We start from the raw sequence: 23,720 nt of genomic DNA on the forward strand, positions 1-23,720 counted from the left end.
CTACATCTGGAAGCGCGTTTTTTACCCGAATCTTTTTAAAGAGATTGTGAAACCTATGTAAAAGTGTATTCCTGCTTTTAAACATTTTACAGGTTATCAAACATTTCACACTTTAACATACACTTTTATAAGGTAATCATGCACTTTTATGAACTAAAATTGTGGGGTCATAGTTCCACGACACGGAGCCCATTCCAAGCAACCCTGTGGTTTTTCGAATAAGTGGTTACTTGATTTCTCTCAGTTTTATGAAAAATCTTATTTATGTAGCAACATGAAAACATAGAAGCGACACGGAGAAGTGGAAGATACTTGTATCATACACTTTTATTGACTTCACAAATCTACAAGTAACTGGAGACGTAGAAAAAGGAATTTTCTAAGCGAGTTCTAGGATATTTTCATGTTTCCTTTAAATTGGCCTACATTGTTTTTCTTATAAACATCTCTACGAGATTCGTGCTTGAAGAGTTAAGGAAACACGGCTACTCTTGCATGAAAAAAGGAAGTTGAATTAATGTAATTATCCCTACAGAATGCATGCATTTAATTTTTTTAGGTAAAGTTATACCTAGTTTTTCTTTAGCTTGGTGTAAGAGCTGGTCGTTAGCCTTATTCAAGATACGTAAACTGTCCCCTAACTGCTTATTTTAACTTAAATCCATCCTGAATGCAACCGTTGATGAAAGGAAAGGCTGTTCTTATATGTTAATCCTTTTGCACACAATTCTCCCCTGGGTTTCCCTTTCGCTTGCAATTACAAGGTCACCGCGAACAACGTTTTAATGTATGTATTTCCTGTAAAACTCCCGAAAAAAAGGTAAAGAAGAGCCGTTTTCCGTAGCTGCTTCCTAAATATTCAAAACACACCAGCTTACCGGTTCTTTTAACCTTTTTTTCGCTTTCTATATGTAAAAAGGGGATGGCTCCCTCTGAACGCTCATTAAATTTAATGGCGTTTCTCGTATTCAAGACGCGCTATCTCGATCCGTGACTACTTGGAATCATCCCCCATCTCTCCAACCTCTCGCTTAAATTACATCCCATCTCGCATATTTTCATTCTATTCCCAACAGCGCTTGCACTCGCGTAAGCAGCTCAACTTCTTATCGTCTAAAATATCTATCTTGTAATCCGAACTAGTCCACGCTTTCCGCTACTGTCTTATCTAACATTTACAACGTACGCTCCGGATCCGGACCATGTGGCAATTAGAAAAGACCAAGGTTTAGGCTTATAATTAGGTCAAATTGTCTACAGATAGAAATGTTCCAGCTGCTGCGAAATTTAATGGAGGTGTTCATTCAGAAGTCGAGAAAATAAACGTTTGACCTGTCGAGAGGCAGTGGCGAAACAACTAGGTTACATATTGAAATATTGGCAAGGTAACACGTTGTGAAAATTTTATTTTATTATCAGTCTTGTGGAGGAATTTGTAGCACCAACTAACGTTGTGCTCACTTCGTAAGACTCTCTCTTCCTCTCTTTCATTATCGAATTTTAAATAACTTTCTTCCATAAAAAGATATATTTTTTTCTTACAAGAAATTTTCAATCAATTCCCTCAAATGGCTGTTCTTTTTTAGAGAGAGTATTTGAAAGATGAAGAAAATGGATTTTAAAATCTTCCCACGCGTTTCTTTGGCTTTAGAGAAGAAACTACATCGAAAACTTTTAATTTAATACTCTTGTTTCTGGTTCGAACGATATAAGCGTGGCGAGGAGACGAAAGATCGAAAACAAAAATTAATTTCCTATAAATATACTCCGATCTATCGAAACTGTCATACACCTTTTTATAGATCCGAACTTTCGAGAAGCGATAGGGGGATATAGGAGACTCTTTAACCCTATGTTTCTTTACTCGTTCCCAGAAATAGAAGTCCAAGTTCTGAGGTCCAGCTCTTTCAAGTCCATTTTCATGTAGCATTATCACTGGTCCAAAGTTAAAAATAAAAGTTGACTCATCTTCACTGTGAAACGACAATGCGAGACATCTGACTGAATGGAAACTGGAATTAGCACAATAATCTAAGACCTGTTTCCACAGTTAAAACAATATATTTATTTGGGTGGAAGGTGAATTTTTCAGCTTCACTTTTCTCTCACCATGTGGAAGAGATATTTGGGCAATTTGGCGCCACTTACGTGATTCCGCTTTTGCGCACAATATGCAGTGTTTTCTACTCCCTTTAATGTACTTCTCTTGGATATTTGGCCCGAGCTTATAGGGGCACATGGAAAGATGAAGGAAGAAACCAGAAAAAAAATGTTTTCTGAGACGCCAGAGAATTCGGCGAAGAGAAAATGCCCCTAGAATTTTTTTCTCTTACTTACCGCCCTTCTTTTCGCGCCTGGAGTGGCAACTTTGAAAACAACTGTCACCACTTCATCCAATAAAGGGGATCTTATACCTTCTCCCGAAGCTAGCGAGGGACCAAGGCTTCACTTTCTCTCGCGCTTCCCGAGATAGCGCCAAATATAGAGAGCTTCTTATGAGACCTATAAAGGAACGAACCCCTTTTCCTTCCGGAATTTTCTCAGAAATAAGTTCATACTCTTCCTTATTATTTTTCCAGGAAGCTGGTTTTGCAAATGTAATTGAGCAAACTTTATCTCTGTTAATTCGGATTCTAGGAGAGTGAATCCCACATTTTATTAGTGTTTGACTAAAGTAAGTTGAGTTGTACGAGTGACTTTCTATTGGGATGGGAGTGGAGTTGTCTTTGCTTGATCTTTCAAAGCGGTTAGTTAGATGATACTTCATTTTAAGAGCATACTTTCAATGGAACCAGAGATATGATAAACACGTGACCATCTTATCTTATTATCTTTACATAAAGATAAGTAATTGTTCAAAATATCTGTTAGTATATTTAGTCTGAACGAGGCCACTTCCCTCTTTTTACCGTTATTAGTTTTTGCGCAAACTACTGTCAGAGAAGTTTCTCTCTCTCTCTCTCTCTCGCGGTCGTCTAGTCTTTATCCGACACTTTTCTTGCGGGTAATAGTGTTGAGAGAAGAGAGGGAGGGGTATATAGGGAGTGTACTTTGAGAGGGTGAGAAAAAATTGGTATTATTGGGTCTATCTATGACGGCCCGAAAATAATAGTTCCAAATATTTTTTTCCCCCGAAGCTAACTTGTCGATAAGTCGTTTGAGGTGTGGAAAAGATACGGAAGTCTTTCTTGCGGTTCCTATACATACCTGTATATCTATATGTTTAGAAAAAAGAAAATAGACTTAGCCAGTTCAAAATCCCAATGATAAAAGTGTCGATACTCCTTGTATGACATCCTTACTTAACGTCAATGGGGTATCGTAGACGAAATTAATCTCTTGTGTCACTCATTACGTCATAAATTCATCATTTTAGACTTCAATTCCGTCGAAGCATTGTTGTATAATGATCTGTGTTAAATGTATTAGCGTATAATTGAAGTTTCATAGTTGTAAATGACGCGACTGACTGACATTTAGGTCAAATTTACGAGTGATAGTTATCTACAGAAATAATTTGCGAGACGGTAATACCAAAGAGGTTACAAAGAGGAAGAGTTGAAGTTACCAGCTTTGGCAAGGCATTTTGGGTGTTCTCGCTCTTCGTTTTTATTTATTTGTTATATTTTCCTCCAACCAATAAGAGCTAGACAGAGAAACATGCGCGCGCACCGGAAGCTTCGAGGAAAACTTTCAAAGCGAGAACACTCTATAGTCAAGCTTTCTACTCCCCCTCTTTATACCCTCTTTGGTAATCGCTAGAAATTTAGCGTCGTCTTCTGGTAATGAATTTCTAAATAAACTTTGAACTGTTATAGACATATTTATCGATTATCCATTGCCATTAAAATTTTGGCTTTCAATATGATTAACTAGCCATAGTTCTAATAGGTGTCGGCAGTCATTTAGACACGCGTTTCTTTTATGGAATATTTTTAATGTATGATTTTTTTCATCTTAAGAAAGGACTTTGTCACAGTTAAGAAATAAAAGTGTCCAGCCCTTTATTTCTTCTTTTAGCTTTTAATATCTTCTCTTGCCTAGTTGAGAAGAAGATTTTCTTTTATTTATACAAGAGAAGAAAACTTTTGTGTCAAGGAGTGAAAAGCAGAGACTTTCTTTAAATAGTTTTTCACGGGTTTTGCCACGAGAAAAAGCGATTTAACTTTGTTATAAAAGGAAAAACGGACACTGCAAAAGCAAGAAAGTCAAAAGCGAGACAGCTAGAGCGCGCGAAGAAGAAAAAGTAAAACGAGAAGACTATTCGCTTTTTCTTCGTTAGTCGAATGATTTCTTTCTCTAATACTCAAATTTAATTACAATTTGTTGGAAAAGGAAACAAAAAAGGGTTGAAACTCTACAACTTTTGAAGGGAAAATGGCCCGCTTTGAGGATAAAATCCTTGTAAAATAAAAATAAAAACGACGTTCACTTAGACACGGTTAGACGTCGAATCCCGAAAATGGGTTGACCTAAATGACACTTCGGTATCTTCTTTCGACCAGACAAAGTTGACACTTAGGATACGATAAAAATGAAGAGACGTTTGCTTGCAGGCCTTAAAGGTATTGACTTTCATTAACTGTCATCGTAAAACTCTTGGTATCACGGAAAAGGAACATGTGTGCGACTGAATTGAACTGAGAGGAAATTAGATGTGGATCAATTATATTAAATACGGGCTAAGTTTATAAGATATGTTCCATAAGTATGACGACACTAATGCTAGAGACTTACAGCTCGAGCTAGCTCGAGAACGACAGAAGCGAGAATTGACTACACTTGGTTAATTTTGCAGTCCATCTTCCTGTTTAGTCTGTACTAACTCTTTGACAGTGCCTCACTAGGCGTTAAAGTAAAGTTGGATTTGCAGAAGAAAACAAATAGTTTAAGAAAATGCCGGAAGTTCGTGATAGAAATACAAAAAAAAACTCACTCTGTCTGGACTTTTTAAGCCAAGCTCTTATGAGTATAATGTGATTTCAAAATGATCCATCTTACTGCCATTCTTCAATGACTTCCCTTAATAAATTATAACACCAAAGACCCAGAAATTCGGTCGCCAGCGCATAATCCGCGGTAGAAACCTTGAACTTTATAAGTTTCTTAACTAAAATGTCTCTCCTCATAAATCATCTAATGTTATATACGATTTTGGAGGGAAACAACGATGCTCTATTTTTTAAATAACGAAACCAAAACTAAACCAGAGTCTATTTCAAATCAAACGATCATCACACGAAGTAAACCCAATTCTGTAGTTGTTGAACTTCAGCAATATTGAGAAGTAATGTGTAGTGAAATCAATCAAACGTAGCAAGCGCCACCCTGCAAATTGAGTGAAAATTGGACATATACAATCTTACAATCTTATCTTACGCCAGTTAACAGACTTCTAGCATGATCAATATCTCCTCGTTCCAAAGAAAAAAATGTAAAAACCAAAACAGTGAAACCAAACGAGAAAAATCGAGTAATACATTTTTGTTCACCGATCATTTCTAAAGACGTAACGTAGTAGCTGGAAAAGATGCTGGCCTATCATAATCCCACTCCGTCCAACCATACAGGGATGAAGATGAAAAAAAAAATAACAAAAATAGAGTTTCCTCCTCCAGTTCCATCCTCCCTTTTTTCTAGGTTGGTCTTCGTCGTCGTCGTCTTTCGTAGTTGATTGTAAATGAGCGTTGAAGAGGAAAGCCATTAATTCCCGATGATTGTTTCTTTTCTAACGACGCTCGTGATTTGGCTCCTCGCGCGTTTTTGCGCCAGGTCGGCTTGGGGAAAAGATTTCGGCAGAGAACTAAGCGCGTGGAGATCTGTGACAGGGAAGCTCAAGATGAGAGAAGGAAGATGGAGGATGGAGCTAGGGAGAAACGGGACTCCTGAGCCGCTATCATTAATTTCTTCGTCCACGCCTAAAGGACACGGACTGTAGATGGTTCTTCCTTTACTCTTCTAACCCATACTTCCTCTCCTCCTCCTCCCCCTCCTCCCTGGACAATTTTTGACCGACGAACGACTTGTGTTTGTCTCTGTCTCTCTTTTCTCTCTGCTAAATGGCCACCGATTCTAATTAACAAATATTTATCAAAGTCCTAATTGTCTCGACATTGTCCGTATAATAAATGAGGCCCTAGTGGCAATTAGCGATAATTATTCCGCTCCAACCTTCAGCTCAGTTCCTCTCTATTCACTGTATCTAAAGCTAGCTCCCAAAAAAAAAGTACAATGAACAAAAAAATTTACGAGGGTGTAATTTTAATTTTTGCCAAGGGTTGTTACAAAATTGGTCCCGAGGAATTCGTGCAGTTTTAGATTCGGGCGATAGTCTAAGCTGGGTGGTAATAATAATAATGGCTGTCTACTCATTTTCTTTGGATAGGCTTAGGAATATAATTTTTTTTTTGTTAGAAAAGATCTAGGCCTACGTGTTAGCTAAATACTCGCTTCTAGGCTGGCTAGCTGCGTGTGGAAGGAAATATTCTCCGAAAACTCTTCGTTATAAAACTGCGAGAGAAGGGAGGGGAAGAATCTACGCGCTCTTTTAAATTAATGGAGTGTCGGCTTATAAAAGCGAAAGAGAGCAATTTTACTCTTTTTGGGCCGAGCTATAGGGATATATCTACGTATTCTCTTCTTCCAGGAGGCTTATTCGTTCTAACAACTGTTTTGTATAGAAAGTTCGCTCTCGGTTTTTGCGTAATATTCTTAACCATCTTCCTCCTCCTTTTTCTCCATCCTTTTCAGCTGCCCAAGAAAAATTCGGTCGTTTAAATCCTGGGGGCCCCAATTTTATTTCTTCCGTTTTTTTTTTTAAGAAGCGGTTTTGTTACGTAAGCCTAATTCTTGAAGCGAAATGAATGAACTCTCTCTGCCTTCTGCTCTTGTAATATTAATTTTCGAGCACATACTGGTAATATTTTAGGTTCCGTATTTACTGGCGTGAATTGAACTGATCTATCGTTTCTAAGATTCTTTTAGGGATATTTTAGTTTTTCACTCGTGATTTAGGGAGCTATTCTATTCCTTAATCTCAAATTGAAGTTATTTTTCTAGAAAAGTAGGCCTATATCACGTTTCTTATTCTTTTTGTCTACAAAGAGGTTTTTTATGAAAAAAAAAGCGCCTGATATTGGTCGTAAAAAATTTATCACCGAGTGATTCGAAGAAGGGTTAGCAAATAATAAAAAATAAAATGTGATTCTTTATTATATTGGAAACACGTATTTTTTAGTACCCTTAAAGCTCACTAGGCCAAATCGACATTAAACGTTTTGGCGTAGCTATTCAGGGTACTGCAAGGCCCTAGCTGTTAACTTTACTGCCAACTCTGCAGTTAGAAGAAGAGGTTCGATTAACAATGTGGAAATTCCATTTCGGATACGTTATTTACGCTTGAAAATGTTTCTGTGTCACTGGATGCCTCCAGTTTCTTCGGTAAAGCCGTTAAAATGGATTTAGTTTCGACGTAAAACTAGTGGAGTAGGAAAAAGTCAAGAAGAAAAAAAAGAAGGTGATTTCTCGATATAAGAATTGAATTTGACCGGGTCAGAGTCGGACTCGGGCGTATAGAAAAAAGTTTAAAATATACATTTCACGACATTTGGGACACCGTATGTAGCAAGAGGTAACGATCCTGTAGGTCTTAAAGAGAAGTTGAGACAAATTGATATAGTAAGATTCCGAGTTGAGATTTGGCTAACCAATACAATTAATATTTTAATATATTAAGTTCTACTCGCAAGCTTAAATCAAGCTCAATTTAACGGGGGTGGTTTTTAATTAATTAAGTGGGGCTTTAAATATGTTCCAGCATCCCTTTAAGATCAAAGGGGGGTGGGTATAAATGGGTACCAAAAATATAGTTGGGGGACATTATGATCGAGTCGTTTTTTTATTGCCAACTTTTTCATGGCTAGTGCAGCGCGACTATTTCGGAGTTTTACGATCCTCGTTACTCCCTTCTCTTCCTTTCTTTATGGCTCGTGTCCCGTTAATATTTTTTCCACCTTTATAATACACCGTAGCCAAAAGCGGAGAAACGTGGTATTTTAAATCCGCATTAAAACGCTTACACCCCGCCTTAACCGTGGTACACTTTCATCTTGATCATTGATGAACTCCATCCTTCCTCCTGAGCTTCTCGCCTATCTTCAGCTAACGCTCAGGAATTTACTCTTCTTCCGAAAGGAGGAATGAGAACCGCCTACTTTTATTCTTCTCCAGTTTCGCGGATAACTTTTACGACAAGGCTTTTTGCGAATCGTTTTTACCTATAAATTTGCTATATTTATCGTTTTTATGAAACTGATAGCAAATTTTAAACGGACCAACGATTTAATCGTATGGCCTCGCTAAAGTTAGGAAGTTTCAGTTGGGTTCTATAGCAATGTCCTCTGTTAACAAGCGGACTCCAATTTTTCCCGAATAGGTCGATAATATGGATTTTCTGTAGTTTAGTTTCCCATGTATTTCACGCTATCTTTTGAGTAACAAAATACTTCTTACAATTTTAATGTAGATTCAATTAATTAATCTTTACTCTAGTTGCCTTATGTTTTATATTATAGTTAAGTTGAAGTATATTTAAAGTTACATGATATGTGGGCCATGATTTATAGACAGGTGTTCGGCCGTGAGAGGGAGGTACAAATAATCATTTTCTTTTTAAAAAACGAAGTTTATTTCAGTGACTAGTTAATGACACTTTAGGTTGATTGAATTGATTAATTAAAAAAGGGGTTTGTAGTTTTTTATGAGTTTAAGTTCGATATGGCAAAATTTACAATTTCAATGTGTTTTCACAAAAGTATTTTTAAAAGTCTACAATTTTCTTAAAATTTATGAAAGAAAAAACAATTGTTTGTGTTTTGATATAGACAACGGACGTCGTCTTACTTAAAATGTAAGTTTTCCGGATCACTGAAGCGGAAAACACCGTCCAGGAAACCCAAATAGACAAAGTAGGTTTTGATTTCCTGTTCTTAAAAAAATGACATACTTAATAATCTCGCGAAATATATATTGGTTTTAGTGGTGAATTAATCAAGTCTTTTAAGTCTTATTTCAATGCAGTCAAATAGATTAATTATTCACGAAAATGGGTCGCATTATAGATAAAATTAGTCCAAGGGTAATCGCGATGAAAGACGGTATTAATCCGTTACTAGAGTTTTTCTTGAAAGGCCCGAAACGTTCGCACTGAGACGAGAATGTATTTCTTTCGGCTCCCAGAGAATCCAGGGCTGTGAAACAAAAGCGGTAGATTTCACTACCGTCTAAATTACCGATGACCGTTTGCCTGGTGTAGTAAGGGACATTCAGTTCGGTGGCTGTTTCCCCAGTAGACTTAAAAACGGTGGCTTTGAACCCGGCAACGTCTTCCCTGGTGACGACGAACCACACGACGCGAACTTCGCTATCACTGACTCTTTCGAAACCTCTGAACTTGAGATCTGGTCGACTCGGGGCCACTTCCTCTTCTAAGGCCTCGCGGCAGACCAGAAGGTCCTCCTCCACCGTGACCAAGGATCTATTTCCGGCGGAAACAGGTGCCGCGCAAATGACATTGTCCCAATCGCTCGTGTTGACTAAGTTTCCGATCCAGTTCTTTAAAGGACGTACTTGGCAGTTGCAGTTTAATGGATTACCTGTAAAAGATGGAGAATTGAGGCGTTAATTTTATACACAAAGAAAGAATTATTGAAACAAGTATTTGAAGCACGTTTATGTTATGCCTACAAAAGACTATAATACCTTCGAAATAAACTTGGCAGCCGTCTTTCATTAATGGAATTAGTTCGTCATAGAAGTTGGGTAACTGGTTTTCCCTGAGATCCAGTTTGCGTAGCGTCGTCATTTTGGCTATGTCTTCTATCGCCAAGGTCTCAATCGCGTTATAGCTTAAGTCGATTTCCGTAATATTATCGTACGTTCCCAAGGTTCCTTTCGGAAACTTAGTCAATAAATTTCCTGACAAATCCAGGGAGTTCAGATAGGTGATGTTACCCAGCACCCCGAGTTGGATTTCATCAATTATGTTATGCGATAACTTGAGTTCCTGCACTTTACCCATTCCATCGTCGAATGTCTTGGTCAGTGACGGTATGGTGTTGTAACTTAAATCGACGTAGCGTAGTTTATACGGAATGTAAGGTGATTTGGGAAAGGTTTTCTCCGAGATGTAAGATATTCTGTTGTATGACAAATTTGCCACTTCTAGAGATAATAAGTCATCCAACACACCGTGCGTTTTATTCTCTAAGTAGGTGATTCTGTTGTGAGACAAGTCCAAAATTTGAAGGGAAACGAGACTCTTAAACACCCCCGGTCTGATAGCGGTCAAGTTATTGTAGCTCATGTTTAGCTTCAGTAGTTGTAACATGCCCTCGAAGGCGTTAACGCTAACGTTTTGTAGGTTGTTCTGTTCCAAACGCAGATGGAACACTACTGGTAAGACGCCGAAAGCCTTCTTTTTTAACTCTGTTATGTTATTAGCATGGAAATAAAGGTACTGTAAAGAACTAAGTTGTTCCAGGGCTTGCCACGGTACTTCACGGATGTTATTATGCCCTAAGGAAAGTATTTGTAACGTCAACAAGTAAGCGAAGGCTCCTTTACGAATGCTGGTTAGATTATTGTGGTCCAAGTATAATGCCAGCATAGAATTCATCATGGGAAAAGACTGAGGTTCAATATCATTCAGGGCGTTGTGCTCCATATGTAGGACGTTTAGGGCCACCGGAAGTGGGAATATCTTGTTAATGCGATTGTTATTGGCGTATATCGTTCTCACTGACACTAAATTCGAAAACCCAGACGACCCCACGTCACTGATGTTGTTATGACTTATATCCAAGTCTAGTAAAGTTGAAATAGTGCCGAAGGTACTGTACGTAATCTTCTGTATGACGTTGTGACTTAAATTGACGTGACGGACGCTAGACAGCTTCTCAAACACGGTTCCCGAGACGGACTTAATCTTGTTGTAACTCAAATCTACGGTATGCAGTTCGTAAAGCTTCTTGGGTGTGAAGGCCTTTCGGTTTATTTCAGTGATGTGGTTGTAACTGGCATTTAGAACTTTAATTCCGGTTAGATTTTGAATTGGTATTTTGTTTAAATCCGAAAAGTTATTGTGGTTGAGTAGCAGAACGTTTACGTCACACAAATGGAAAGCTTGGACTGGTATTTCGTCTAAGTTGTTGTGTGACATGTCGAAAATGGAGACGTTGGAAAGTTCTTGGAAGGCACCCATTCCGATGAAGGATATGTTATTGTAACTCAAGTCAATATGTACTTGGTACATCCGCTTGATTCCGTAACTTGCAATTTTCGCGATGTTGTTATAACTCAGATCTAACTTTTCCAACCATTGCAAATCTGTGAATTGTTCGTATCCAATGTCCTCCATTCTGTTGCGACTGAGGTCCAAGGTCCTTAGATGTCTGACGGCAGTGAAGGCCTTCTTAGCCACGCTCTTAATCTTGTTGCCGCTCAAATATATATCCCTGAGGAATCTTAAACCTCTAACCAAATATGTACTGATGTCCGTGAAGAGGTTGTTATTTAAATTTAAGGCACGAATTAGAGTTGTTCGAGCGAAAAGCGTCCTGGGTAAATCCTTTAAAGAATTATCAGAGATGTTTAGCACCCACAAATTTTTTAAATCCCGAAAATCGTTTCCGCCAAATTTGGTAAACCTATTTCCTGACAAGTCCAAGTATTTCACTTTCTGCACGGGTTGAAACATGTTCCTGGCAATGGTTGACATATGGTTGTTGTGTAGGCTTAAATGTTGAAGGTTAATTAGTCCGTTAAAAGCGGTCGGGTTTATTTCCCGGATTTTGTTGTGATCCAGCCTAAGGTTGGACAACGATCCCATTCCAGCAAAGGCACCAGCTGGGATACTTGTAATTTCGTTATAAGCCAAACTCAAGTACGTCGTGTTCCCCATTTTCGACAGAAGACCGGATGGAATAACATTCAACTTGTTTCCTTCAAAGCTGACGTTGCCCGGAAGTTGGAAATCCGCCAGTAACACGTCATCGGCGATGGATTCGAACGAGTTTCCCTCAATATCCAAGTTGTTGATGGTTAAATGCGAAATAAGGGGTCCGAACAACCTTCTGGCGTTTGACCCTTTGATGATTAACCTTTCTAAAGGTTGCTTGACGTTGCTTAATCCGATGGACATGGTTGCCAAGCTGGAGTCTTCGCATATGACCTTGACACCGTTGGGTCCACCGGGCATACATTTGCAAGGATGTAAGAAGAGGGCGTTTCTCGGACATTGAGGGTCTTGTCTCACTCTAGCTTTAGCCGAGATGAAATGTAAGGTCAGAACTAAGATGAACACTGTCCGAAGGAGACGTAATGTCGTGATACCCTTTAAAAGAAGAAAAAATACCAGAAATGACATAAACAAACATGAATATTATTTAGAGACCCGAAGAGCCAGTCTTAATTGGGTCAGTGAGCGAATTTCGATTTGTAGCTTAAACACGTTCGTATATTTCTCTCTCTCTCTTTCTTCAGTTTCTTTACCCCTTTCAAAATAAGTTTTAATTCACGAGCCATAGAAAATTTCGATCAAGAAGTATTTCATAAACTTTTTAAAAAGATAACCGAATTTGGAAGCGAGTAAAATTTGATCAAATTGGCCCGCGGTTCTAAAATACTTTCGTATTTTGGGGCCAGACTTTAATCCATACACGTACACGAGTATGATGTAAATTAAAAAACATTTCATATTTCGAATTTCCATTCCCTTATCTCCAATTTTAGCGTAGAGAAATCTTTAATAATTTATAATTAAGAAGGCGTAAGAAGGTCTATATCCTTGGCATATTTCGCTCATAACGTAAGTGTAAAGATATAATCTATAACTAGAACTTGATAACATAACGGATGTTGCTAGAAGGAAAACGATGGGGCGGTCAATTTTGAAAAATTACAAATCCCTGTAGTAATCAAGTTTTTATCAACGTACATATACATTACGTAATTAAAACACTAATTAGTAGTTAAAAGATTTCTATATTGGATTAACGTAAGTCTAGAATATTACGGTATTTTTGGAGTTTATAGAAAAAGCTATAGATTTTATGGTAAAAGTCATTCAATTAAATATATTTCAATTTTAATTATGATATCATTATAATCATTATTAAAGGCAATCTCTTTAAATTCAGCCCCTTCAATATATTTAGCTAAACGCGTTAAAATTTGTATTGTTTTGTAAAGAAAAATTAAGGAAAACTTACCATTTTGATGATAAAAAGCAAACAATTTAAGTTCCGAATTTAAGTGTGAAAGAAACAAAACGAAAAACACTTTTTACACAGTTCATCGCTGTTCACTAAACCAAAATAAACCAAACTTTCAACTTTCACTGTCTAAATGTGGCACATGTAAAGAGCAAGCCAAAGCGTTTCTACCTCCGTTGCGCCCACTCTATGAAATGGTGACGATGGAAAAATACCCCGTGGCACGATAGGGACTAGTCAGGTGGTCGTATTTTCCTCTTTCTCATTGGATAAACTTAACGAATACCAAAAAAAAAGAAGTGTTTCGCCTCAGGTAGTTGACCCAGTTAGTGATTTTTGTAGGGATAAGAGAGCCAGAGGGGTGCGACTCTAAAGTTATACAGTTTTTTTAAAAAAGACCAGAATAGCGGGGAGAGTGGAGGGGGAATGAATCCTTGTGAACCGGTTTCTTGATACGCTCTCATGAATAATATCCGAAACGTGTATTAGAATTCAACCTTAATATAGGAAGGTTTTTCTCGTAGAGAACCGGTCAGGTCTGCGTTGAAAAATTTTAAGGTGTAAGGTAGGACTCTACTATAGTGGTGATAGTCTATTGTCTGTACCCCTACTGCCTTTGTAAATCGTGTTTGAATAACGGTAAGGAATTCCAAAACCAAAAGAAAACGTGATATGAAGGTTGTAAACAAATCTTAAGCCTACTTTTTATTTAAATTATCAAGGTCCAATGAGGCGTAAAAATGAATACTAGCAAATTTTTTTTCTAGTTTTAAATACATAGTTTTTTAACTAGTAGGATTCTTACCATTTACACAAGGAGGCCTGGCTTTTGACTCCACCACGGAATCTGGCCTCCTTGTGTAAATGGTATGAATCCTCCTAGTCAGCCAACTATGTATGATCGAATACAAGGTGTTTCGGATAAGTCTGCCGTAAATTAATGGGTTAGTTCTTGGGATCAAACTGAGTGGAATGTGTCACAAAGAACATGAGGTCTGCAACATTTAATTACGTATATACGGGGTCTCAAACTTTGGCCTTTTCGTAGAACTGAGCCCAATTATTGAGATAAATTAAATTTCTCGCGTATATAGAATGGCCAGATTTTATTTTGAAAAATAAAAATAAAATTAATTGTACGCCTCTGAAATACAAAGAATGCCTATATGTTTTAGAACAAAAACTCATTTGTTATGACACTTGTTTGATAAAAGAAAGGGAGACACGTGTCTGCCCTAATTCTATTTCTCTCTTCTTTCACGTGCTTCACAACAAACTGTCTGGTAGTTTAATTTGCTCGCAACACTCGCATCGAATAAAGCTTCGGAATTACATCTTGTTTTGCTTTTGCTTCGAAAAAAAGAGAAACTCCCCCGCTTTGCTATATTTTTATTGTAATCAGTGGCGTTCGATATCCAATGTAATTATTATAGCCCGAACAATAATGGCGCTACCCCCTTACCCTCTTATCTCGAACATCAAACCCAAGCCTGAGTCAAGCTAAGCAGTTGTTAGTTTCAACTGCAGCCGTTTTCGTCATTAATCCTCTTGGACTTCTCGGGGAGAGACGTAGTACGTATCATTGAATAGAATAAAGTGTGCCGCTGTGACGGCTGAATAAGAAGAGAAACGGCAAGTTTATTTTAGGGAGAAATATCGCGTTAGGAGAATACAGATATCGAAAACGGCGCCCACATCGGACTGTGACGTCAAACTCTCTTCCCAACCAATGAACTGGAAGGAGTCGCCCGAGCAACCCTCGACAGGTGCTTCTGCCATGGCTCGTCACCTGTTGCTCCTTAAAGTTCGGAAGGCGGGCGGGCGGCGGTTGAAGAGAAATGCCGCTACGTCATCGTTTTCTGCTCGAACTCTAGAATCGCGATCGGAGGGATATCGCTCCCAACTTTGCTTCCGAAAAGTTTATCCACGAAAAGGGGGAAACCAAACGTGTAAGGAACGAAGGCGGGATTAAGGGGGTCGGCAAACGTTGAATCCTCGCGATACCGTATCCCTGTCCATCCATATAATACAGCGATGAACTGGAGAACTGACCTTCTTTTCATCGAACTACACCGCGTAACGGAGTGTCCAACTTCGTGACCATAATCGATTCAAAGATGGATAAGTTCGAAACATCACCATCCCGATGGGCCCTGAGGATCATATGGACCATCTGTGTCCTGGCTGCGGCCAGTAACGCTTTTGGTGTCCGGAGAAACTCGGTGCCAATGCAATTACCCACGAGACTGGACCATCGACCCGGACACTTTACCAATGACTGGGTCGTGAGGTTGACGGGCTCCAGAAGAACAGCCGATGACTTGGCCTTAGAATTGGGATACGAAAACCTCGGAGAGGTCTGTTTCTCAATGCCCTTTCACTAAATGTTGGTGCCGTAAAGATTTCCTTAGCTTTTATGGGTTAATTTTGTCTTTTCCAAATTAAAAATTAAGTTTTAATTAATGTTCCAAAGTTGTTTTTGCGTTGTATTGAATGTTTTATGAAATGAAACTTTAGTCACCGTATAATATCGTCGGTTTTAGTACCCTCTTACAATGTTTAGAAAGTTTCTTAAGTTAATACCCATAAAATTTTATGTATAGTCAAATGTTTTATGTTTAATATCGTAAAGATACACCTGTTTAGTTACGTATAGCATAGTAATAATTCCTAGAATAAAGTGAGTGCACTCGTCTTAAATAGAGGCGTAAATTTTAAAGGTAATTTAGATAATTATTGGGCTTGACACTTATGCCTCGTAATTAAAAAATTATGAAATATAAATTTACTTAAGCAAAAACATAAATACAAACAACACCATCCCTTTAAAAAAAATTATGGGATTGACAAGGCGCGAAAAATTCTGGAAGGCCCGCATCTTCGCTAACGGTATAGTAATCAGTTGCACCCTTAAAAGTAGTTAAATTTCAAAGGCATTGATTGGATTTCTAGTCCCTTTTAAAGTCAGTGCCTGTAGTTGCAAAAGGCGAAAATCTATAGAAAACCAATTTCCCTAATTAGGGCTAAAGCTTAAACCTTCGCATATTCTGAGGGTCGTTCGTGCGTATATTTTAGGGATCCTCTATTCCGACCGAGTCACGTTTGAATGTTGCATATTTAAGTTTTCCTCATCCTACAATCAGTCCACTGGGAATTGGGACCAAATTAAAGACCTTTTCCAATATATAATACTCAATTGAAGTTATTATATCGTGGTTGTCCAAGGGGAAAGTCACTCTGTATCGGTGTAATATACACTATTGAAAGTCCCACAGTTGATATGTTAAAATGATTACGAGTCTATAGGGAATTTGGTAGTGATTAGCCCCTCGTGGAAGCTCCGCTTCGAAGTCAGTTTTCTCATTTATATAAATATCATAACGATATTGGTAAATTAGAGATGATATCTATAATTCTCCCGCTGTTGTACTCTATCTAAAATTACGTAAAATTTAACGAACCCTTCCATAATCTAAGGAGAAATCGTAGTTAACTTTTGTTTCATCCTTTAATTGAAATTAAGTTAATTAACCTGGGTTAATTATTAACAAACTACCATCGCGTATAACTCATGCTAACACATACATAATGAACTAAGTTGGCCAGCGTCTGCGCAGCAAGACGAAAACCTCTAAATATTAAAATTTTCCTCCTTTAAAACGTGCGTGTCTGACTTAAATACAAAGTCTCTAAACAAACCTTAGAACTAGTAACTGTTCCACCAACACTTTCTTAACTAAAACAATTTTGATTCTAAGGCTGCAATTAAAACACCGTAAACTAATTACGAGTTTCATCTATGGGATTTTAAAATTATAGTAGCTCGTAGTTTAGTTTGAAATTTTCAAATAGGTCGAAAGTCTTTAGCGTAACATAATAAATTATGTTTAGTACGGATACTAGAATCTGGTCAGCTTAAGGTTTAAGGAGCTTAACGGTGTCTATGGGATTAATTAAAACAGTATATACGCAAAGGCCAGGCTTAATTGATGACCCTGGTAATAAATAATCAGAGGTTGTAACCGTGTTACACTCCGTGTAAAGCTAGCCAGGTGGGCGAGCAGGCTTTAAAGATAAAACCTCGGATAAAACTATAGCGGAATCTCTCCTCCGTTCTCTCGATTTGGATAAAAGTGTAGCGATGGGAACTGACACATCTGCGGCGTAAACAATGCTAGGCCTACAAAAATCTTTATTTTTCTTTCCATAGTTTAAGTCGCGGGGTGTTAAGGAAAGCTTTTCTTGGCTTTAACTTTGAAATCTATAACACTAGCTGATCTTAAAACTAAAATAAGAATTCAATGGGGATGTCTAAAGAGATCAAAATCTTTTCACGGGATTATGGGATGTTGAATTTTTTATTTTGAACGAAATTTAATGCATTAAGCCCTATGAAAGTGGATGCTATACAATGTTTCATGTGTCGTTACTTACTAACTTCATGAGTATGTTCACTTCTAGGTTTAGTTTGTGTACCGAAGTAACTAAACTGATACAATGTCTTTATTATAATGTCATTCCATGACGAATGGCAAACTATTTTCATTGTTTTTTTTTTGTTTTTGTTTTGCGGTGCTCTGAGCATTATTGAGCCAAGAGAGACTGAGAGAGAAAGACTTTTAGAAGTTCAGTTTGAATCATTACTGGAGTAATTTGGATCACGCAAAGGGTCTGACAACACTGCACACAATTTAAAACTGAGAATAAGTGGAGAAAGTTTCTTTAGCCCTTTTAGTGAAAACTATCTAAGTCTATTACCAAACTTGAAGTAAAACATAATTGCCCATTTAACGATGCAAACTTATCCTGTTCATATGACCCTTGAACCTGCCATACGCATTATTTATAGTAAAGATGGGCTAGCTGCATCTTTAAAGGTGAAATAGGCCTACTTTGAAATAAAATTCAAACTAGAGAGACATTGACCATGCAGAGTGAACCTATAGCTTCTTACTTCGAGAAATAGATACAATGTAATCTAATAAACCTGTCACTGCATTATGTAAACAAAAAGTCGTCGACTTCTTTATTACTTTGTACCTCCGTTTTTAAATCTTCCAATTTTTGCCATCACTAGTAACGAATCGCTTATGCAAAGTAACCGGATATATTTATAAGTGTTTGCGTAAATACTTTAGCTTTTACGTGAGATATATGCCTTTTTCGTTGGCTGCGAGAGTCGCTAACAGATAAACCATTTCATTGTCGTAAGAGAGTTTTATTCCCCGTTCAGCCCACGTTTCTATCGCACCCTCGGCTCGATAACGTCATCCTTCTTTGTTTTATATTAAAACTAAATAACGACCATCTGCGTGATTCGGATGCCTATGTTATTTTTACTATGAATTTATTCGTGTCTCCCAAGAATATTTTACAGTAAAAAATTAAAAAATAATAGAGTGGAACCTTCTTTATCTTGAACTAGCAAATTCAATAAAGCGATGCTTCATTAGGGACAGCTAAAATGTTTCCATGCATAGAATTTTAGCTACACGCAAAGCATACATCATGCGGTTAAATATTCACAGAATAATATAACATATTCATGTCAGAACTAATTCTTCTCTATAATAAATTACTTTGAATGACAGTAAGGAGCGCCTGACCTTAATGCTTTAATTAAAGAATCGCCAAACAAATCGATATATTTCCGATAAAGATATTTAATTTTGTCCAAATGCTAATTTAAATGTATAAATAGGCTTTATCCGGTAATGAATGATGTAACGACACACGAGGGAAGTATTGCATCACATTTCAATTTTCAAATTTTAATTAACTCTCTACCGGGAAATTAGTCTAGTTTTCTATCGACCGTTATTTGATCTTTAAAGTTTTTAAAGATTTTTTTCGATATAAAAGTAAAGATGCCGGAGAAAATATGTGGGAGGAATCGTTTGATCTCATCTTTATTTATTCCAAAGCGCTTTCGTATATTTTAAGTGGATCTTATAATCTAATTATAAAGGGATTATAAAAAAAATAGAATAAAGTTTGTGTAGGAAACGTTTCGATTTTATTTTCCGATTGTGCTCGTTTCAATCTTGGAATTATTATTTTTTCTTTAATCCCACCATCTGCTCCTAATTGCAGTTTTAAAATTAAAATTTGATCTGTTTTCCGTAAAGCTTATGGGTTTTCCTAACACCTACCTCATGAGAAGCGCGAACCACCCTAGGAGATCTAGACGAGACGCGTCTCACTTGACCCGAAGATTAACGGACGACGAAAGGGTCAGTTTGCTTTTAATTTCGGTTAATACCATAATCGCGATAAATCACTCATCAATCTAATGGTAAAACAATGCGAAAAAAGGTACTGTGGGCCGAACAGCAAGTTGTACTTAATCGAGAAAAACGAGGTTACATTCATAAACGAACGAAAAGAAACGGAGGCGAGTTTATAAGGGACAATCAAGAAGGTCGATTTAACGATGACCTTTGGCCTCATCAATGGTACTTGGTACGTTTATTAGAAACACTACGATCTCTGAAAAGTGCCATTTGTAAGTTTATCGGGTCAATCTTGATATATAGCACGATACGCGTACCATGGGCAACCTACCTCAACTGGACATGAGAGTGATACCTGTCTGGGAAATGGGATACACCGGAAAGGGAGTGGTAGTTACCATCATGGATGACGGTATGAAAGCTATGTTGGTGCATCCGACATGTTGAGAAAGCTTTATCAATGCTTTCTCGACATGTCTAAATTTTATCCCTTCAACAACAACATGATATCCTTTACTGAGCACCATTTTCATTTTATTTTAGGTTTGGAGTGGAATCACACAGATATCGGATCCAATTACGTAAGTCCTTTGGGAATATTTCCGTTTGACTAGTTCAAAATCTAATCTATAGTCAGTGAGCTTTAAAATAAATATCTTTAAGGATCCTGAAGCCAGTTGGGATACAAATAACAACGATCCGGACCCTTTCCCACGATACGATGAATTCGACTCTAATAGGTAAGAAGATCAATACAACCCTTTTGTCCCAATTGTTCGATATTTCCTTTTCTGAGCACGGAATCGCGAGATATCAAAAAAATGGTTGAAAATATATCTATCGTTCCTTAACCCCTTAACGAAAACATGCCATCAATTTTCATCATCTGCAAAATGAAATAAGGTTTTGTTTTGGTTCGGTGAGGACTATAACGAAATCGATACGTGACATAGAATCCCGTAAAAAATGGCTCAAGAACTGTTCACTCTGGTTTATAAGACTAAAGTGAACCCCCTATTGGTTTCCCCGTAAATCTAGCCTAAACATAGTGGAAGATTTATGTACTCATACAACGTCGCTGTTATGTTTTTTTGTACAATATTGTTTCTTAAATCCGAACTTTATTTAGCCACGGTACGAGATGCGCTGGAGAAATAGCTATGAAGGCAAACAACGAGAAATGTGGCGTCGGAGTCGCCTATAACGCTCGCGTTGGCGGTAAGTTAATCTCATCTGGTCAGTCTGGCCCAGTGCTTTTAGTATAGTGTATCCTCTGGTTTTGACAAGACCAGCGGATTTCCCGTACAAGAGCCATAAATAGACCCATAATTCACAGGGCTTACCATAATACCATGTACTCTTTTGAGACATGGCTGCTTATTACGTCTCGTATTGTCTTAAAAAGAAATGGTGATTAAGAAGTATCGCACTGACCGAACTGTCGTTCAGATTCATTATTGTTCTATAGAGTGAGAAATTTGTTATGTTGGGAGTAACGTAGTTTCTATGGCAACGCTTTAATTTGATTATAATTGGTAACATTGGATAAAAAATAAAATCATTGCCATAAAAATAGTGTGGGAAAATCCCCTTGAGCAGTTCATTTTTTCTGTACATTCTCTACCTACAAATAGAATAATCTGCTAATGGCTTTCCTTTGTTATTCGGTTATACTCCTAGTTTTGCCGATAAGGCGATTAAAAAATATATCTCATTATTTTCAACCGTCTTAGGGATTAAGATGTTGGACGGTGACGTTAGTGACGCGGTGGAGTCGGTTTCCTTAGCCTTTCATATCGACCATATCGACGTTTTTAGCGCCTCTTGGGGCCCGAGCGACGACGGCATGACCGTAGACGGTCCCAAGCGTTTGGCCGTCGAGGCTCTGGAGAAGGGTATCTTCGAAGGCCGAGGGGGTAAAGGTGTCATTTACGTTTGGGCCGCCGGGAACGGTGGGGGTAGTAATGACAACTGTAATTGCGATGGATATACTAGTTCCATATATACGCTCTCGATTGGTAGCGCTAGCCAACAAGGACAGTTCCCCTGGTATGGAGAGAGATGCGCTTCCACGATGGCCGCTACTTTTTCCAGCGGGGCATATCGGGACCAGAAAATTGTAAGTTTCAACTTTACATTCGCTAAAAAGAAAGAAAACAATAATTGCCACGTATTCTTTAAGTCCACCACGGATCTGCATGATGAATGTACAATAGACCACACTGGAACGTCCGCTGCAGCCCCTCTCGCCGCCGGAGTTGTCGCCCTGGTTCTTGAAGCCAAGTAAGTCGAAACTATTCCCACCCTTTATTAATATATGTTAAATAGTTTTCAACACATTTCAGCCCCAATTTAACATGGCGTGATATGCAACACTTAGTTGCTTGGACTTCCGATTACGAACCTTTAAAAAACAACAAAGGCTGGAAACGAAACGGAGCGGGATTGATGTACAATAGTCGCTTTGGTTTTGGTTTGATGGACGCCTTTTCTCTAGTCAAAATGGCCCTCAATTGGACCAGTGTTCCGAGCAAGGGAATTTGCCAAGTTGAATCGAGTAGTCCGTGAGTTCACTTGAATATATTTCTATTCTGATAATTATTAGGTATAGGCAGAATAACTTTACGATGATGTATTACCATCGCAGTCTACCCCAACCAATAGAGTCCCAAAGCTCAGCCGGTGTTAAATTCGAGAGTACCGGTTGCGAAGGGACTGAAAACGAAATCAAATATGTGGAGCATGTCGAGGTGACGGTCAGCCTGGAATATTCTCTTCGTGGAGCTTTGGATATATTTTTATCATCACCTTCCGGATCGGTTACCATGTTACTGTCTAGAAGAAATTTAGACAAATCCACTCTCGGTTTTAAAAATTGGACGTTCTTGACTGTTCATTTATGGGGTGAAAATCCCGTTGGGGAATGGTCGCTTCTTGTTAGAGACCAGGTATATGTCTCGTTTGAACGCCGGAACTTCATTAGTTTCTAATATTTTCCATAAAAATAACGTGCAGAAAGGCAAGGATTATCACGGCGCTTTGACGTTCGCGAAATTGACTATCCATGGAACGAAAGAGATACCTAACCACATGAAGAACGGAAATAGAAAGTATCCTGATGAAGCCGGAGCTATCAAAACCATTGATCCGAATAAGGTCAAAATTTTACTAATAAACCCCTCTTTTCGTTTTATGAAAGGGCGCCTATTAGAAACCCCGGAATTTTGAAGCATATCCTTTTCATCAAATTTCAATACAAAAACGTTCCCATTTATATGATTTTCATTGGCTTCTAAACCCACCTGAAAACTGAGAACATATCTTACGTTAACGTAAGCTTAGATGATGCTATAGGGGACAGAAACCTAGCTCATGTTCTCAGTTCTTCAATGGGTTTTTGGTATTGTGGGAACCCTACTCCAGTGTAAACTACGAATTTCCAATTTCAAGGATAAGTAATTATTTTTAGTATCGATCCAACCTTAGCTAATTTTTTTCGTTGGAGTTCATCTAATCATTAAATAGCGAGTAATTTTTCACATACATTCATCAGGCAACGCGATAAGGTCGCGTTTTAGGGTATTATTTATTTACTTCCCTGAAATGGAAACCCCTAGAATGTTAAATTAACGAACGCTTTTAGAAAGTACGAAAGTAACTAACTAAAACAGGGATTCGTTTAATTTATCCATATAGGAATACGAAGATAACTTCCCAGATGATTCTGATTCCGAATCCGAACCCGAAGCATCGGAGGATATTAAAATTAGGCTTAATGAATTGCGAGAAACAAGCGTACAGGATGATTTGGATTGGAACGATTTAGTTGGTCAAACTATTAGACGACTTCCTAAAACCAACCCTAACAATGTATTTTCTCAACCGGACATTTTTGATTTTTACTAAGTCGTATAAATTGTCTATATACGCAAGAAAATTATAACTTAAAAAAAAAGAAACAATTCTAGTCAAAAACCTACGTTTCCTTTTATTTTTCCTTTGTCTTTCTTATTTATAATTGTGGTGTGAATAATTCTTTTAAAAAGGTAAATTCATCAATTGTAAATAATATAATTTAACCATAATTTATGATGAAAGCGCGAGAATAAAATTGAGGGTTCAATTTTCATCGTTTAATTTTCCTCAAGAAGCTATTTTTTTATAACGCCATTGTTTGTTTGTCTTAAGATTGTTTCCTTTCGCGAATTATGAAGGT

At 37.8% G+C, this 23,720-nt stretch overlaps 2 protein-coding genes across 4 annotated transcripts; one reads left to right on the forward strand and one right to left on the reverse strand.

Moving 5' to 3' along the window:
* Positions 1-8,662: 8,662 nt before the first annotated feature.
* Positions 8,663-13,504, reverse strand: conv (insulin like growth factor binding protein acid labile subunit convoluted). The gene is made up of 3 exons (XM_089867627.1): positions 13,269-13,504; positions 9,760-12,391; positions 8,663-9,653 (listed from the first exon to the last, which is right to left on the reverse strand). Exons 1-3 carry the CDS (start codon positions 13,269-13,271, stop codon positions 9,088-9,090), a joined length of 3,201 nt encoding a protein of 1,066 aa, XP_089723753.1. The 5' UTR covers positions 13,272-13,504; the 3' UTR covers positions 8,663-9,087.
* A 919-nt stretch (positions 13,505-14,423) lies between these two features.
* LOC149691979 (neuroendocrine convertase 1-like) lies at positions 14,424-23,631 on the forward strand. Of its 3 annotated transcripts, none has more exons than XM_089867641.1 (14): positions 14,424-14,843; positions 14,909-15,628; positions 19,400-19,504; positions 19,587-19,733; positions 19,808-19,916; positions 20,048-20,085; positions 20,168-20,244; positions 20,634-20,722; positions 21,238-21,623; positions 21,687-21,787; positions 21,850-22,068; positions 22,152-22,452; positions 22,520-22,660; positions 23,201-23,631. In XM_089867641.1, exons 2-14 carry the CDS (start codon positions 15,389-15,391, stop codon positions 23,408-23,410), a joined length of 2,163 nt encoding a protein of 720 aa, XP_089723767.1. In that variant the 5' UTR covers positions 14,424-14,843; positions 14,909-15,388; the 3' UTR covers positions 23,411-23,631. The 3 variants fall into 3 exon arrangements, with proteins under 3 accessions (XP_089723767.1, XP_089723766.1, XP_089723765.1); XM_089867640.1 differs by having other exon boundaries at positions 14,919-15,628; XM_089867639.1 differs by having other exon boundaries at positions 14,424-15,628.
* The last annotated feature ends 89 nt before the right edge of the window (positions 23,632-23,720 follow it).

The sequence above is a fragment of the Phalangium opilio genome, unplaced genomic scaffold (assembly GCF_054372755.1).
Source record: "Phalangium opilio isolate 3A_F unplaced genomic scaffold, DU_Popi_V2 ptg000024l_1, whole genome shotgun sequence".
NCBI classification, from domain to species: domain Eukaryota; kingdom Metazoa; phylum Arthropoda; class Arachnida; order Opiliones; family Phalangiidae; genus Phalangium; species Phalangium opilio.